Genomic DNA, 12,910 nt, shown 5'->3' on the forward strand with positions numbered 1-12,910 from the left:
ACAGAGCCATACGCAACACAGATGATCATGTTGGTCAACTAGTTTAAGCAAAATCTAACTAATCTCAATGGAAAGTTAAACATTAATGGTCTTATGTGGCTCAATTTTTTAATAGTGTATTCAAACAAGAATTTCCAAACCAAAAAATAATCTAAAAGTAAAAAATAATCTATTTAAGTCTGCATACTTAAAATACCAAGAGTATATTTATTGATCTAAAAGAACAAGCTTACAATAAAAATACCTTAAAATATACCATCAAGCTATAATGTTGCTTCTGTAATGCTATTTAAAACATTTTATGGAATTTTCTTAATAAAAATGTCTCAGAAGTGTGACTGGATAATATAAGTGATATCTTCTTTATCATTTTGTGAATAATAGTTTTTTATTATTAAGCTAAAGCAAACAATCAGAATACATATGCAATATCCAGTACACACAATATAAAGAAAGTAAATCATAACCTCTGCAAAACAAGAGATGATAAAAAGCACGAGGCCTACAAAAGTTATGGTCTACTCCAACCCTTGATGACACACTGGGCTCCATGCCTGGTGATCAGAGGAAGCTTATCTCACTAAATTGAAATAAGGATGAAATACATAATCAAGTTTAGAGAAAAAGTTAATGAGATTAGATTAATTCTGTGGAAGCAAGCCTACTAATAGTAAGAAGGTGATAGTTCACTTAGAGAAACAGGGTTTAGATTGGGTTTTTTGGGAGGGTGGATAATGGGAGATAAATTACCCAATTTTTTGTAACAATTTGTTTAATAATTCCATAGTTTTCAAAACACGACTTTCATATCAGAAGTGTTTTACACTTGCACAATGTTAATTACTTTATTATACATGGAAGCCTGTAATAGGCTGATTACACAAGAAGACTGCAAACAACCACTGGTATTTTTCTGACACCAGAAAAGTACGTAAGACTGAAACATCACCAAGAGTACATAAAAAACCATCAGCATAAACATCACCAAAAATTACATAAAAAAAAAAACTAAGCAGAAAAAAACATTTTCAAAAAAGTGGTTTAGAGCAGTGCCACTGCCTTTCAGCAGCTTCAAATGGCCACGAACAATTCTGGGTTTCCGTAGCTCCACAGGCATTAATCAGGATTCACATATAATAAATAATGTACCACAAAATATACATAAAGTATGGCAATAATTCCATTAAAGGGTTATGGTGACATTAACAGACCACTCAAGCTCCACCCTTGTGGTGTCTGTCATCACCAGAAACCTTTGATGGAATTGCAGCCGTAGGCCCCAAGCCTGCAGTGAGATGTTGTTGTGGACCAGGGCACCTATATGGAGACCCACTGAAGTTACTGGGATCTGTTGGACACAGATGTCCATGTTAGCAAATCCCAAGGCAGCATCAGGGCCTTACTATGTACAATTGGGAGTATATTATTTCTTATTGTACATGGAAACCTTAATAGAATTATAAAATACATGGGTGTTGACATTTTTATTTTTCTGTACTTGATATCGTAAGACGACATCAGTAAGTACATAATAAATTATGCACTTTCCGGAATGTAAATCTTTTCAAATTCCAACTGTTTAGATGGGAAATAACCAGGGAAGGACCACAAACCATGTAGGATTGAACCAGGGAGGACAACAAAATATGCAGAAAGGGGACCCAGCATACTAACAGAGGAAGGGATGGAGGGGAAGGGCAAAACACTGATCTGTTTTAAACCATGTATAATAAATAATGTATCCCAAAAGTGTATATAAGTTATGACTGTAGCTTCAAGTTGGGGTTCTAACAACATGAACAAGCCACTTAAGTTTTGTTCTCAGGGCTTATGTCACTAGAAGGTCTCTATGGAATTACAGCCTTGTACAGGAGTTCGGAGGACATTATTGTTATATTAAAGCTACCATTCCAGGCATTTATCATGGATCCAAGAACATTTGCCCCACAAATCTGGAATGAGTCACCTGGAAAAAGAGTACATTAAAAGCTACAGCAAGATGCAGGTAGCAAAATTCTCAGAATTTTGGATCATCCTAGATACAAGACAGCAGTCTGAAAATGTTTTAGATCCCTTCCTTAAATGAAGTATATTTGCCACGATCTGTAAATTGAAAATTCCAGTACACTAATGGTGCATAGAATTTCCATGCTTCGTTACAATTTCCTGAGAGTAAAGCAATTAGAATAAACCTTAATCCTAGGAACAAAGTTAATTTTTTGCATTTTAAACTTTTGGGCTATTCCCTGACACTCTATATATGTAAATTGGATTGCTAAACATTGTAATTTGAGCAAAAAGAACTATTTTAATCTATTGATTTTTTTTATTAAAACCCATAATAAACAGACCTAAAAAAAAAAATCAACTAACAAAATAAACTAAATATGAAAAGTTGCATTGAAAGGGCATGTTACATTATTCTTAACAGGACCATGTAGAAACATTCCAATGGCAGTGTTATCAAAATAAAACAAAATTACATTAAAAAGACCCCACAGCCTGGTCACACTTGGGACCTTACCTGTAACTTTGGCTGGTAGGGGTCTTTACTCTTGTACTACATGGCTCATTTACATCAGACATCATATTTGTATACCCTGAGAAATCTGACACTGAAGTCCTTATTCTATGGTCCACTTCTCCATTAGAGTTAGTGATAAAAGTCATTGGCACCCTGCTGCCCAACTTAAATTGAGAACCAAACGCTTGTGCAAAGTTCTCAATCTGGTATGTTGCTCTAGGCTCTACATCCTTCTGGGGATCTATCTGGCTAGCTAACTCCTGAGGTGGAATCTGAAAGCTTGTTGAAGATTCTAAATTTTTCTGTTCCTTCTGGCTACTCAATTTCTGAGATGTAGACTGGTAGTTTGATGAAGTCTCTAAATTTTTCTGTGAATCTATCAGATCATCCAGCTCTTGAGAAGGAGTCAACTGTTGATGAGTAGCCTCCAAAGCAGATAAATAAAAACCTGGTTGCGATCCAAGCAACATCCCAAAAGGAGGCTTTGGCAATGCAGTTGGCAACACTGAGGTAACAGACTGGCTGAAGCCACACTCAAGAGGAGATGTAGTGTATATCTGTTTGTCTTGAAACAAACTGTGATTATGGAGGGTTGAAGACAAACTAACAAACTGGAAACTGGGTCCAAAAGCAAAACCAGTGCTATTGGTCGTTCTTTCAAAAGCCTGTTGGAGGTATTTAGAGTATTCTTGCAACATGCTTGCCTTATCATTTGAAGCTGTTTGAGAGTTTGGGCTCAAATTTTCTTCTTGAACCATCTCTGAATGTTCTCCCGAGGTGTGCAAGTCTACTCGTTGTTCAGTTATATTGAAAGGATCTTCTTTCTGGCCTTCTGACTTGTGAGAGTACTGGTCCAAAAGACTCTGCAAGACTTCATCAGGAATTCCAGACTTGTCATGGCAAGACTTCATTTCAGTATTTAGAGATGTTGAATCAATAAGAGATAATGGGGCCTCATTATCCATAACACTGACACCTGCAGACTGGATGACAGACTGTTGGGAGGCCATATGTCCAACATTTATAGAAAAGGCACTGTTACTGCTGGCAGTTTGCAAATATCTTCTTTTCTTTGAAAATTGCATGGCATCATCATAATTGCTACTTATTTGACCTGGTTTTCCACCTGCATTTTGGAGAAGACCAATAGCTTCTACACCAGTATTGGTTACTATACCAAGAGAGCCACTTTGTTTCCCAGGCAATGGTTTTTGCCCAATAATATCTGGTAATGGCGACACAAAATTAAGGTAACTTTTGTCTGCATTTTTTCTGTTTCCTTTTTTAAAGACCAACTTTGGCACCTTTTTTTGTAATTCTTCCATGCCAGCGCTAACTAAGCTACCACTGGAAGACACAACAGGAATCTCTACTGCATAATTCTGCATGGTCATATTACTTGCAACTTGTGATTCAGTTACTTTATTACTAGACTTATGTCCTTTGTTTTCAATGGATATACTTTTTGTTTTACTTTTTCTCCTAGAAGAACTTGTACTTCCCTGAGACAACACAGCCAGGCTCTCCATGTTATGATTTGATGATCCAGGTTCCATTCCAGCACCTGCTTTACCTATGGCTTCACCGCATGTTCGTCTGTGCTTCAACAGTCTATCAGTCCTTGAAAAATACTGCTGACAAGTGTCACATTTGTATGGCTTTTCTCCGCTATGTGTTCTCTTATGTCTCTCCATATGGTACTTCTGGATGAATTTCATGCTGCACTGGTCACATCCAAATGGCTTCTCCCTACTGTGGATCTTCTCATGTCTCTGGAGCAAGTACTTCTGGATGAAACCCATGCTGCACTGGCTGCACTGGAAAGGCCTTTCCCCAGTGTGAATGAGCACATGTCTGCGCAAGTGATAGGAGCTCCTGAAGGCGGCGCTGCAGTGTTCACAGACATGAGGTTTCTGACTTGAGGACAAGATGGCAGCTTCTGTATCTCCCACCAGTGGGGGTTTGGATGAGGCGCTCTGCTTGCGCTTGGCTTTCATTCCCTGAGATTCTGGCTTTGGCCTCTTTGCCTTCTTGCCGTGGGCATCGTGCTTTGGCTCTTCGGAGCCCCCAGGGGTGCCCTCGCTCCTGCCGCTCAGTAACAGGTCCCGGTGGGGATGGTGGTGCAGGTGGTGGAGGAGGCTGAGATCCTGAATCACACTCTGGCTGGCTCCTTCCCCACTGCCACTGCCCAGGGCTGGGTGCCTCTCCTCCCCAGCCCCTCCGAAGAGCCCCCCATAGTGCTGCTGCTGTTCCTCTTCGCTGGGTTTCTCCTGCTTGATGCTCACCAGCGATTGGAGGAAGCCCCAGGGGCTCCTCTGCGAGGAAGAGGAAGGGAAAGCCCCAGCCGGCTCCTTCTTGAAAGTCACGTCCTGAGGGGGGGGCGGCGCGGGAGGCTCGGCCGCCGCAGAGGAGGCGGAGGCGCTGGCGGCGGAGGGGGGGGGCGGCGGCAAGACGCACTGCGAGGGGTGCTGGGCCGCCGGCGGGGGCGCGGCCGCCCGCGTGAAGCTGGTGACCGGCGGGAGCCGGTGGTTGAACATGACCATGCTGGGGGGGAAGGTGGGCTCCATGGCCGCCGCCCTCTTGCTGCCGCCACCGGCGCCACCGAGGAAGCCGCTGCCGAGTTTCATCCCCTAGGAAGCCGGGCCGGGGAGGAGGCGCGGCCCAGAGGGGCTGCGGGACCCGCCGCTCGCCCGCAGCCGGACGCCGCTCGCTCAGGGTGCCGCTCAGCGCCCGTTCACCGAGCCGACCCCGCCCGGGCGCATCGTCACCGCCCCACCCGCGCCGACGGGCAGCACCCGGCCCTGGCTGCACTTACGGCTCCCGCCGCCGCCTCCAGTCAAAAATAACGCCGCGTCCGCTCCACAATGGAATTAGCAGCCCCCGAGCGAGACACTGCGCATGTACGGCGCGCGGCATGCTGGGAACGACCCAGTCGGGAGGGCCGCGCTGGGCGGGCAGCGCTCGGCCAGCAGGGCGCAGGCGTAACAGAGCCCCCCCACCCTGCCCCCCTTCGCACCCATCAGCCATCTCTGCCCTGCAGCCCCTCAGGCCGCCTGGGCTGCGCCCGGGGGCGGAGGCCGCGGGGGAGGGGATTGCACCTCACTGCTGGAGGCGGCCCAGGTGCCGCTGCCCTCCCCGTGCTCGCGGAGCGACACGGAGCGGGGCAGGGGTTGCCATTGACACGTCCCTGCTCTGCGCCCAGTGGGGGTAAGGGACTGGGCGCTCACCGTAGCCACACGCAGCCGGGTGCCACCGCCCCAGGGCACGTTGTCATACACCGTCGCAGCGGCTCAGGGACCGGTCCCAGTACGAGCAGGCAGGCCGTGGGCCGCAGGTTAGTCAGCCGAGCCTGAGGGAAAAGGCCCGGGAAGACACAAGCGAGCATGTGGGACGTTACCTCGGTGTGTTGTGGCCTAAGGGCCCTGTTACGTCGCCCAGGGTACAACACAGGCAGCGAAGGCTGGTTCAGACTTGTTAGCGTAACCCACGTGTGGCGGGGTGGGACGGGTCTCCCTCGGGAGCCTGCATCCGAACAGGGCTTTTCAGGCACGGAAAGCCAACTCAACCGAACTAATATGGGGGGGAGGCAGACACAGACACAAAACTTTTTTCTCCCACCAACACTAGGCCTAATACAAGTAAAACCTCGTGTGCATCTTCACTCCTGCAAAGTAGCTGTAGGATTAGGACAGAGAGATAAATGCATAGTGTTTGTGTTGTCAGACTCAAAAATAATTACTGGGACATGCATACATTTATTAATCCCCTTCTACCCAAAGAAATTAATAGTTTATGTATTTATAAGGAGCCAGATTCTGATAGCCGTAGCAAGTTAGCATCATAGTGCACGGACTTCATTGACATTAATGGAACCACTCCTGAAATATTACTTAAGAGTAAGGATATCCAAATTTGGCGTATTGATTGTATATGTGTATACATTCATAACATATGAATAGTTGCTTGTAGGCATTTTATCTGAAATCTAAGTGCAAATTGGAAAGCACAGCCAGATATTTTTTTTTTTTCCCCCGAAAGGATGAACTAACACAGAGTAAGACAGCTCAGGTTTCAGAATAGCAGCCGTGTTAGTCTGTATTCACAAAAAGAAAAGGAGTACTTGTGGCACCTTAGAGACTAAAATTTATTTGAGCATAAGCTTTCGTGAGCTACAACTCACTTCATAGGATGCATCCGATGAAGTGAGCTGTAGCTCACGAAAGCTTATGCTCAAATAAATTTGTTAGCTCAGTTAAAGAAAACTGTGCAAGCAAATCGTACATTTAGAGAACTGATCGTTAATATACCTGAAGACCACTACATAATTCCTCTCAGATCAGTACAGCCCAATGGCAACACACTTTAAGCACACAGTTGTAACAAATATGCACATGCCTGATTAATGGTGCTATTTGCCATTTTAGTTGCATAGATGAAAATCCCTTCACTATTACTAGGTTTGGCAGAATTTGATTTTGGTTTTTTTTGGTAATTGTGACATATTTAATGTATATTTTAAGCATTTTTTCAACTTTTATCTATTTAAATTTTCACAGTTGCAGAAAATTACCATTACTTAATGACAGTAGACACAGGTATAAAAAGTTACGGCCTTATTAAAACACAAATTGTCAACATCACATCAGCATCAACAAAGTAAATATCATTAAACTAAACTCTAAGAAGTTCTAAAGCAGCATTTCTTTTTGCCTATCTGTACATTCCTGTTATTATTGATGGAGATTTTTTGTCAGTGTGTGTGTGTGTGTGTGTGTGTGTGTGTGTGTTCGGTGAAATCAATGTTAACTGACATTTACTGGTAAAAATCTAATCCTTCCAAATGTAATTATAATGGACTGATGCAACTCCAGAAACACATTCACAATCATACCACTTTAATTTTTTTAAAAAAACCTCTCCATGAAAGATTACAGCTGACATTTTTCTTCATTTTCACTAGTGTTGTTAAACTAGATATGCAGCCTTGACTACTACTAACTTTTGAATAAAATTATGTTTAATTTCCAACCATTGATTCCCAAAGCTTATTTATTTATCTCTATGGGTTTTTAATATGGCATCCCAAATATAATATGCACCCAGGTGTATTAGTAACTTCCTACTGAACTGATTAAAACTTTTTTTTTCCCTATGAATGGAACTGTAAGGGCACAAGCTATAACAACAACATTTGGATTTTTTTACATTCCATTTGCTATATATATCACCTTTAAAGATCATGAAATAATTTTCAGAGGCCTATTTGCAGCTATTAGAAAGCCTTGCAGTAGATTTGAAAAGTCTTCCAAAATATATAAAAGATGTAAATATTAAACCTGGGATATAAGAAGTTTCTGTACCCTACAGAATTTTAAAGTCAGTTATTAAGATAGATTAGTTCTTGCTACATTTCATGCAACTCTAAATGCAATTCCATTTAAACGGCATGCAAACTAAAACTTAGTTATATATAAAAAACAACTGGAATTGTGAAAGTTTAAGACTGTCAAGTGTAACTAAGTGTTAAAAAAAAGACTAGGAATTCAAAAACTTAAAGCAGCAGTAAAATATTAGTCAATGCCTATGAGAAATGAGTCTGTCCCTTTATTCAGGGTGTCTATGTTTAATGGTAAGATGGGATGCATATAAGCTAGTCCAAGCATGAAGGGCAGTAGGACACTCATATGGAAAGCCAACTTTGTCCCTCAGTTATCAAGATAAGAAACCTGTCATTTCTCTCATTCACTCTGTCAGCCTTGAGATACTCCAAGCAGACTTACCTCTGTGTTGTACACCCCATATATCAGGAAGATGAAGAGACCCTGTAAAATAAAATGGAGGGAAAAAGCTGTTAACTCTAATCATTTCAGCAGTAGAAATACCTGAAATAAACTTTCCTGGGAACAGACAAAAGAAGACACACTTCATCAAGGTCAATTTATTTTTCTATTTTTCAACATTATAAGCTGTACCTTGAGCATTTATTTGATAATGTGGGAGTACATTGCCTACAATATTTGTGCTATTCAACTCTTTGGCAATAAAATATTCAGGACTAAAGAATCTAAAATGTTAATTAGAAAAATTTATGTCACGCCTGATTGGTCTCTTGAACATGAAATAAAAAAACATCAAAAATGCTATTAAAACAAACTAAGAAAAGAGCAAATGCTTATATTTCTAAATATCTTTTAAAATGCAATCAGTAAAAACTTTATCATTTATTACCATGTTCTGTAATAAAAATATATGTATGCATCATACATATTTGTGTTTGATATATAAATACATACACACCTAAAAACACAAATATTCAACTTTTAAAATGAAACTAAAATAGAAATAAAATGAGAGATGTAGGATTATAAGGAAAAGTATAGAAAAAAGTAACAAAAATTAAATGAAATAGCTAAATTGTTCAATATTTCATTAATCAGAGATCTCTGTCTTGACAGTAGGGAGTAGTGAACTCTCAAGGCGGACTTAGACAATACGAAATATTACCAAACAGTAGATACTAACCATGATTTATCAAAGCCAATATATTTTACAAGCTTCTTCAAATCTGACTAGCATCAGACAACAAACAAGCAAAAAGACATTCTGGACTTCTGTGGGGACTCTGTGCAGTCTTTTCACAGGGATCTATTTGCAATATCAAGGGCTGAGTTAATATACTGTTAATTCTTCCAAAGACCAACTTCAGGCAAGATCCTTCAAAATATGAGCAAAATATATCAGTTAGGAACATAGCAAATCAGAAAAACGTTATAAAGTTGTAGAAGTACTTTCTTAGGGAAACTTTTCAGTAACTTGAGTTCAACACCTCTGGTATAATTACCCTGAAGAAATAAAAAGGAAGTCTCATATTTGCATGCAGAATTTTGAATTTATATGTGGACCTACCCTACGTTGTAAGAACTTTTTGTTTTTTCCATTGGCAAATCCAAGCTGCCTGTAACACTATAACACCTGTGGTTTTCTGAAGTTACAGATTTTAAGTTCTATATAAAAATTATTTAAACACAGCTAGGATATTCTTGCAATTGTTACATCATCAGAATTACTGTATAAGAAATATTGAACTATAAGGGAGATTATGCACATTTAGTATTTCCCCAGGTTACACAGCATGGAAGTTAAACTCTTGAGGGGGAGAATAAGATTAATTAATTTATAATAAAATAATTAAGAAATATTAAATTCCAGTACACCTTTCTGGGGTGTTTCTTTTAATAATGAAAGCAGTTTATTTAATGATACATATAGACTGATACAAAGGACAGACACCTGGTTCTGGCTATATTGTACACTTAGTATTGAACATTCTGCACTTTTATATTGTGCTTCTTGTTTGCAAAGCAAGTGCCAGATTCTGCGAACATGGCAATTCATGTAAGTGAAGTTACTTAACGTGCATAAGTGTTTGCAAAATTGGATCCTAATTTTGCTTTCAAATAAGGGTAAGCGTAAACTTCCTTATGTGGAACATATAGTGTAAAAAACAAGGATTAATTAATTTTAGTACATCACTGGCTTCTCAGAGAAGAATTTGAAATCAATGTTGCTTAGACTAAAGGAGTAGATTAGCCTAAATTTACATATTTCATTAACTGAAATAAAATTCAGAGATGCATGAAATATAGTTACAGAAAGTAAAATAATTATGGTTATATGATAGGTAGTAATAAGAAATAAATAATAATGTATGAAATTTAAATTGAATGTTCAAACTTGACTAACCAATAATCAAATGAAGTTGGTATGATACACAGTAATCCAAGCAGTAGCACAATGGTTATTACAAAGCTGAAATACTATTTAACTTTTTTCTAATATTCTGCACAGAGAATTATTGTATAAACATGGATCCTTTATACAGACCTGAAGGTCAATCAAGCTCATGCCAATTAGTATTGAAGACTGTCATTGACAATTAACATTAAGGTAAAAGTTGTAAATTTAAATAATTTGAACATTATTATTTATGGCCACATATGGACTGAACATATGCAGCTGCACAGGACTAAGAGGAGGAGTAAGATACACACCTCCTTACATCTTTGTTGCAGGTGTAAAAGCAGGAGCTGAACTCTTGGTACTTCTCTTTCCAGATAGGTGGACAGGGAGTGGATGGGGAGGGGCAGGAAAGATGAGTTGACACAGGGAAAGCAGTAAGCTGTTATTGCTAAGAACAAATAGCAGATTACTACTCCATGGGAGCAGGGAAGGAATCGTGCCTCTCTTAGTACAGATACTCTGATCTAAAAAGTCCCTTCATTAATAGGCATAGAAGACACACTTATATTATTTGTATTACAATAGCACCTAATGACCCCAAGTGAGGTTGGGATCCCATTTTGCTAAGTACAGAACAAATACAGAATAAGAATCTCTCCCTTGAAAAGTTCACTATCTAAATGGACAAGACAGGGAAAGGGTAGGGGAAAGGGTAGAACATACAAGCGGAGTTGAGTCTCATTTTCCAAGAGTTCAACAGAAACGTTTGACACCTCTCCTCTGTTGTTTTACCTAGAAGTTCCCACTGGTCCTTCAGATCAGCTAGGGGCTACTACTCTGCTTTTTGGACTTTGAAAAACACAACCGTTGTTGCTCTGTCTAGTGTTTACTCAAAAAACCTCTTCAACTAGGGCTCTCTCTTGGGTGTAAATCAATTGTTCATCTTTAAACCTCAACTGTTCTCATCAAAATTGTCCTTCCTACCATTTATAAGACAGCCCATGGACAGTTTTAATCTTTAACTATTCTTCAAAATCTGTTCTACCTTGGTTAGTAACAGTTGACTGAAGTATTAAAAGTCCATTTGGATTTAGAGTAAGAAAGCAGAGGCCCAGTTCCTTTATCAGAACATTCATCCCATGATTTATCATTTGTTCCTTCAATCTGCTGCTATTTGAAATTTGCTAAAAGCTTTTTTTATTGACAATATATTTGTAAGGTATGAAAGACGTAAAATATGCAGTGTGTCAACATCTGTTAAACATTGCATAAGATCAAAAAATGAATAAAGTATGTTTATGTCAACATTGTTTTAAATATTTCCTGTATCAGGACTTTTCTTTTTGGATCATATCATCCTTCAGAGTGTATGGCATTATTTAATCCTGTTTACCTTCAATAGTTACATTTTTGAGGCTCTTGCACTTTGATTTGCTCAACATAAAAATGAACAGCTAAAAATTCCCAAGTACTAAAAATACAGCCTGAGATACGTCAATGGATCAATTAAATATATTGGAAAATAAATTGTAAATCTAAGTTTATCACTTTGATGCAATGTAAAGGAATTAAAATGCCTGAATTGTCATTTTACTATGTACATTCCTGACACGATCACAAATATTTTAACACATGCATCTAGTATTAACTTATTAAAACCTTTCTTTACAGAAATAAGTTTGTGTTGTAAAATACATTCTGTAATATATATACAGTGAGGAAACAGAACACTTCACCTACAGACACACTGAATTAATTATGCTTATTTATTCCATGTGTAAGAAATGGGTGCATGTTTTGTGGCAGTAGGCATGTATGGATTGCAAAAAAATGGTGAGACTGAGCAATCTCCGTAAAATCATAGATGAATTGCATCAACTCTTGTCCTTGACAAGGGTATAGAAAATTTTTACCATTCAAAGGCCAGGCTTCATAGTCACCAGTTTGCGTATGGCTTTGCAGCATCAGGGATAGAACTAAGTACCCTCAACTCCAAAAGTACAGGCTTTTATCACTCAAATTCAAGAACTATTTCCATTAGCTTGTCCAAAGTATTTGTTTTGACAAAACCATGTTGCCGTTTAAAATTACATAAAAAAGCTTCAAAGTTAGCGCCTCAGACATGCATAGGAACGGTTCACATCTCTTAGCTATTGTTCAAATCTGTCTGCATTCTGTGAAAATGCAGGGAGATAGCACGGCTTTGGTTCATATTCAGAAGGTTTTCTTCATAACCATAAATACTAGAAACTTAAAAATTATTAAAGATTTAATATTCGACATAAAATAGCATTCTGGCTCATTTTCCCACTGCAAGATCAAGGCCACTTCCCCCCCCCTCCAAACTGTGTCCTGTGCATATTGCTGTGGGGACAAATCTACCTCGTACACGAGAAGATCTAAGCAGAACAAATAACTTTAGAGAGCCTTGCCTACAACAGAGGACAACTTCAGTCCATGATTCTTCACTAAAGGTTGATTGAAGCCATCCAAAGGAAAAGAGGTAACAACTGTTGAAGAGACGCGAGTTATAACCAAAGCAGGGAGTGATCTTCTACCATACCGCTCAAAGTTAAAAACAATTATCTAGGCTGCTGTAGCAAACATCTTCCTCAGGAACAAGTGCTGCTAAGGGGCCTCATAGAA

At 39.6% G+C, this 12,910-nt stretch overlaps 2 protein-coding genes and 1 long non-coding RNA gene across 3 annotated transcripts in view; 1 reads left to right on the forward strand and 2 right to left on the reverse strand.

Moving 5' to 3' along the window:
* Positions 1-369: 369 nt before the first annotated feature.
* ZNF281 (zinc finger protein 281) lies at positions 370-5,420 on the reverse strand. The gene has a single exon (XM_038414199.2). It carries the CDS (start codon positions 5,149-5,151, stop codon positions 2,521-2,523), a length of 2,631 nt encoding a protein of 876 aa, XP_038270127.1. The 5' UTR covers positions 5,152-5,420; the 3' UTR covers positions 370-2,520.
* Positions 5,421-5,552: 132 nt separating this feature from the next.
* Positions 5,553-7,552, forward strand: LOC122455530. Its single transcript, XR_006273762.1, has 2 exons — positions 5,553-6,592; positions 6,777-7,552. It is a non-coding gene; the product is annotated as an uncharacterized LOC122455530 (long non-coding RNA).
* A 3,028-nt stretch (positions 7,553-10,580) lies between these two features.
* The window catches only part of KIF14 (kinesin family member 14), a 130,704-nt gene continuing 128,374 nt past the window's right edge, over positions 10,581-12,910 (reverse strand). The window contains exon 30 of the transcript XR_006273758.1: positions 10,581-10,703. The gene's annotated coding sequence lies outside the window, so the exon portion shown is untranslated. The remainder of the gene's footprint in view (positions 10,704-12,910) is intronic.

The sequence above is a fragment of the Dermochelys coriacea genome, chromosome 8, assembly GCF_009764565.3.
Source record: "Dermochelys coriacea isolate rDerCor1 chromosome 8, rDerCor1.pri.v4, whole genome shotgun sequence".
In the NCBI taxonomy this organism is placed as follows: Eukaryota; Metazoa; Chordata; order Testudines; family Dermochelyidae; genus Dermochelys; species Dermochelys coriacea.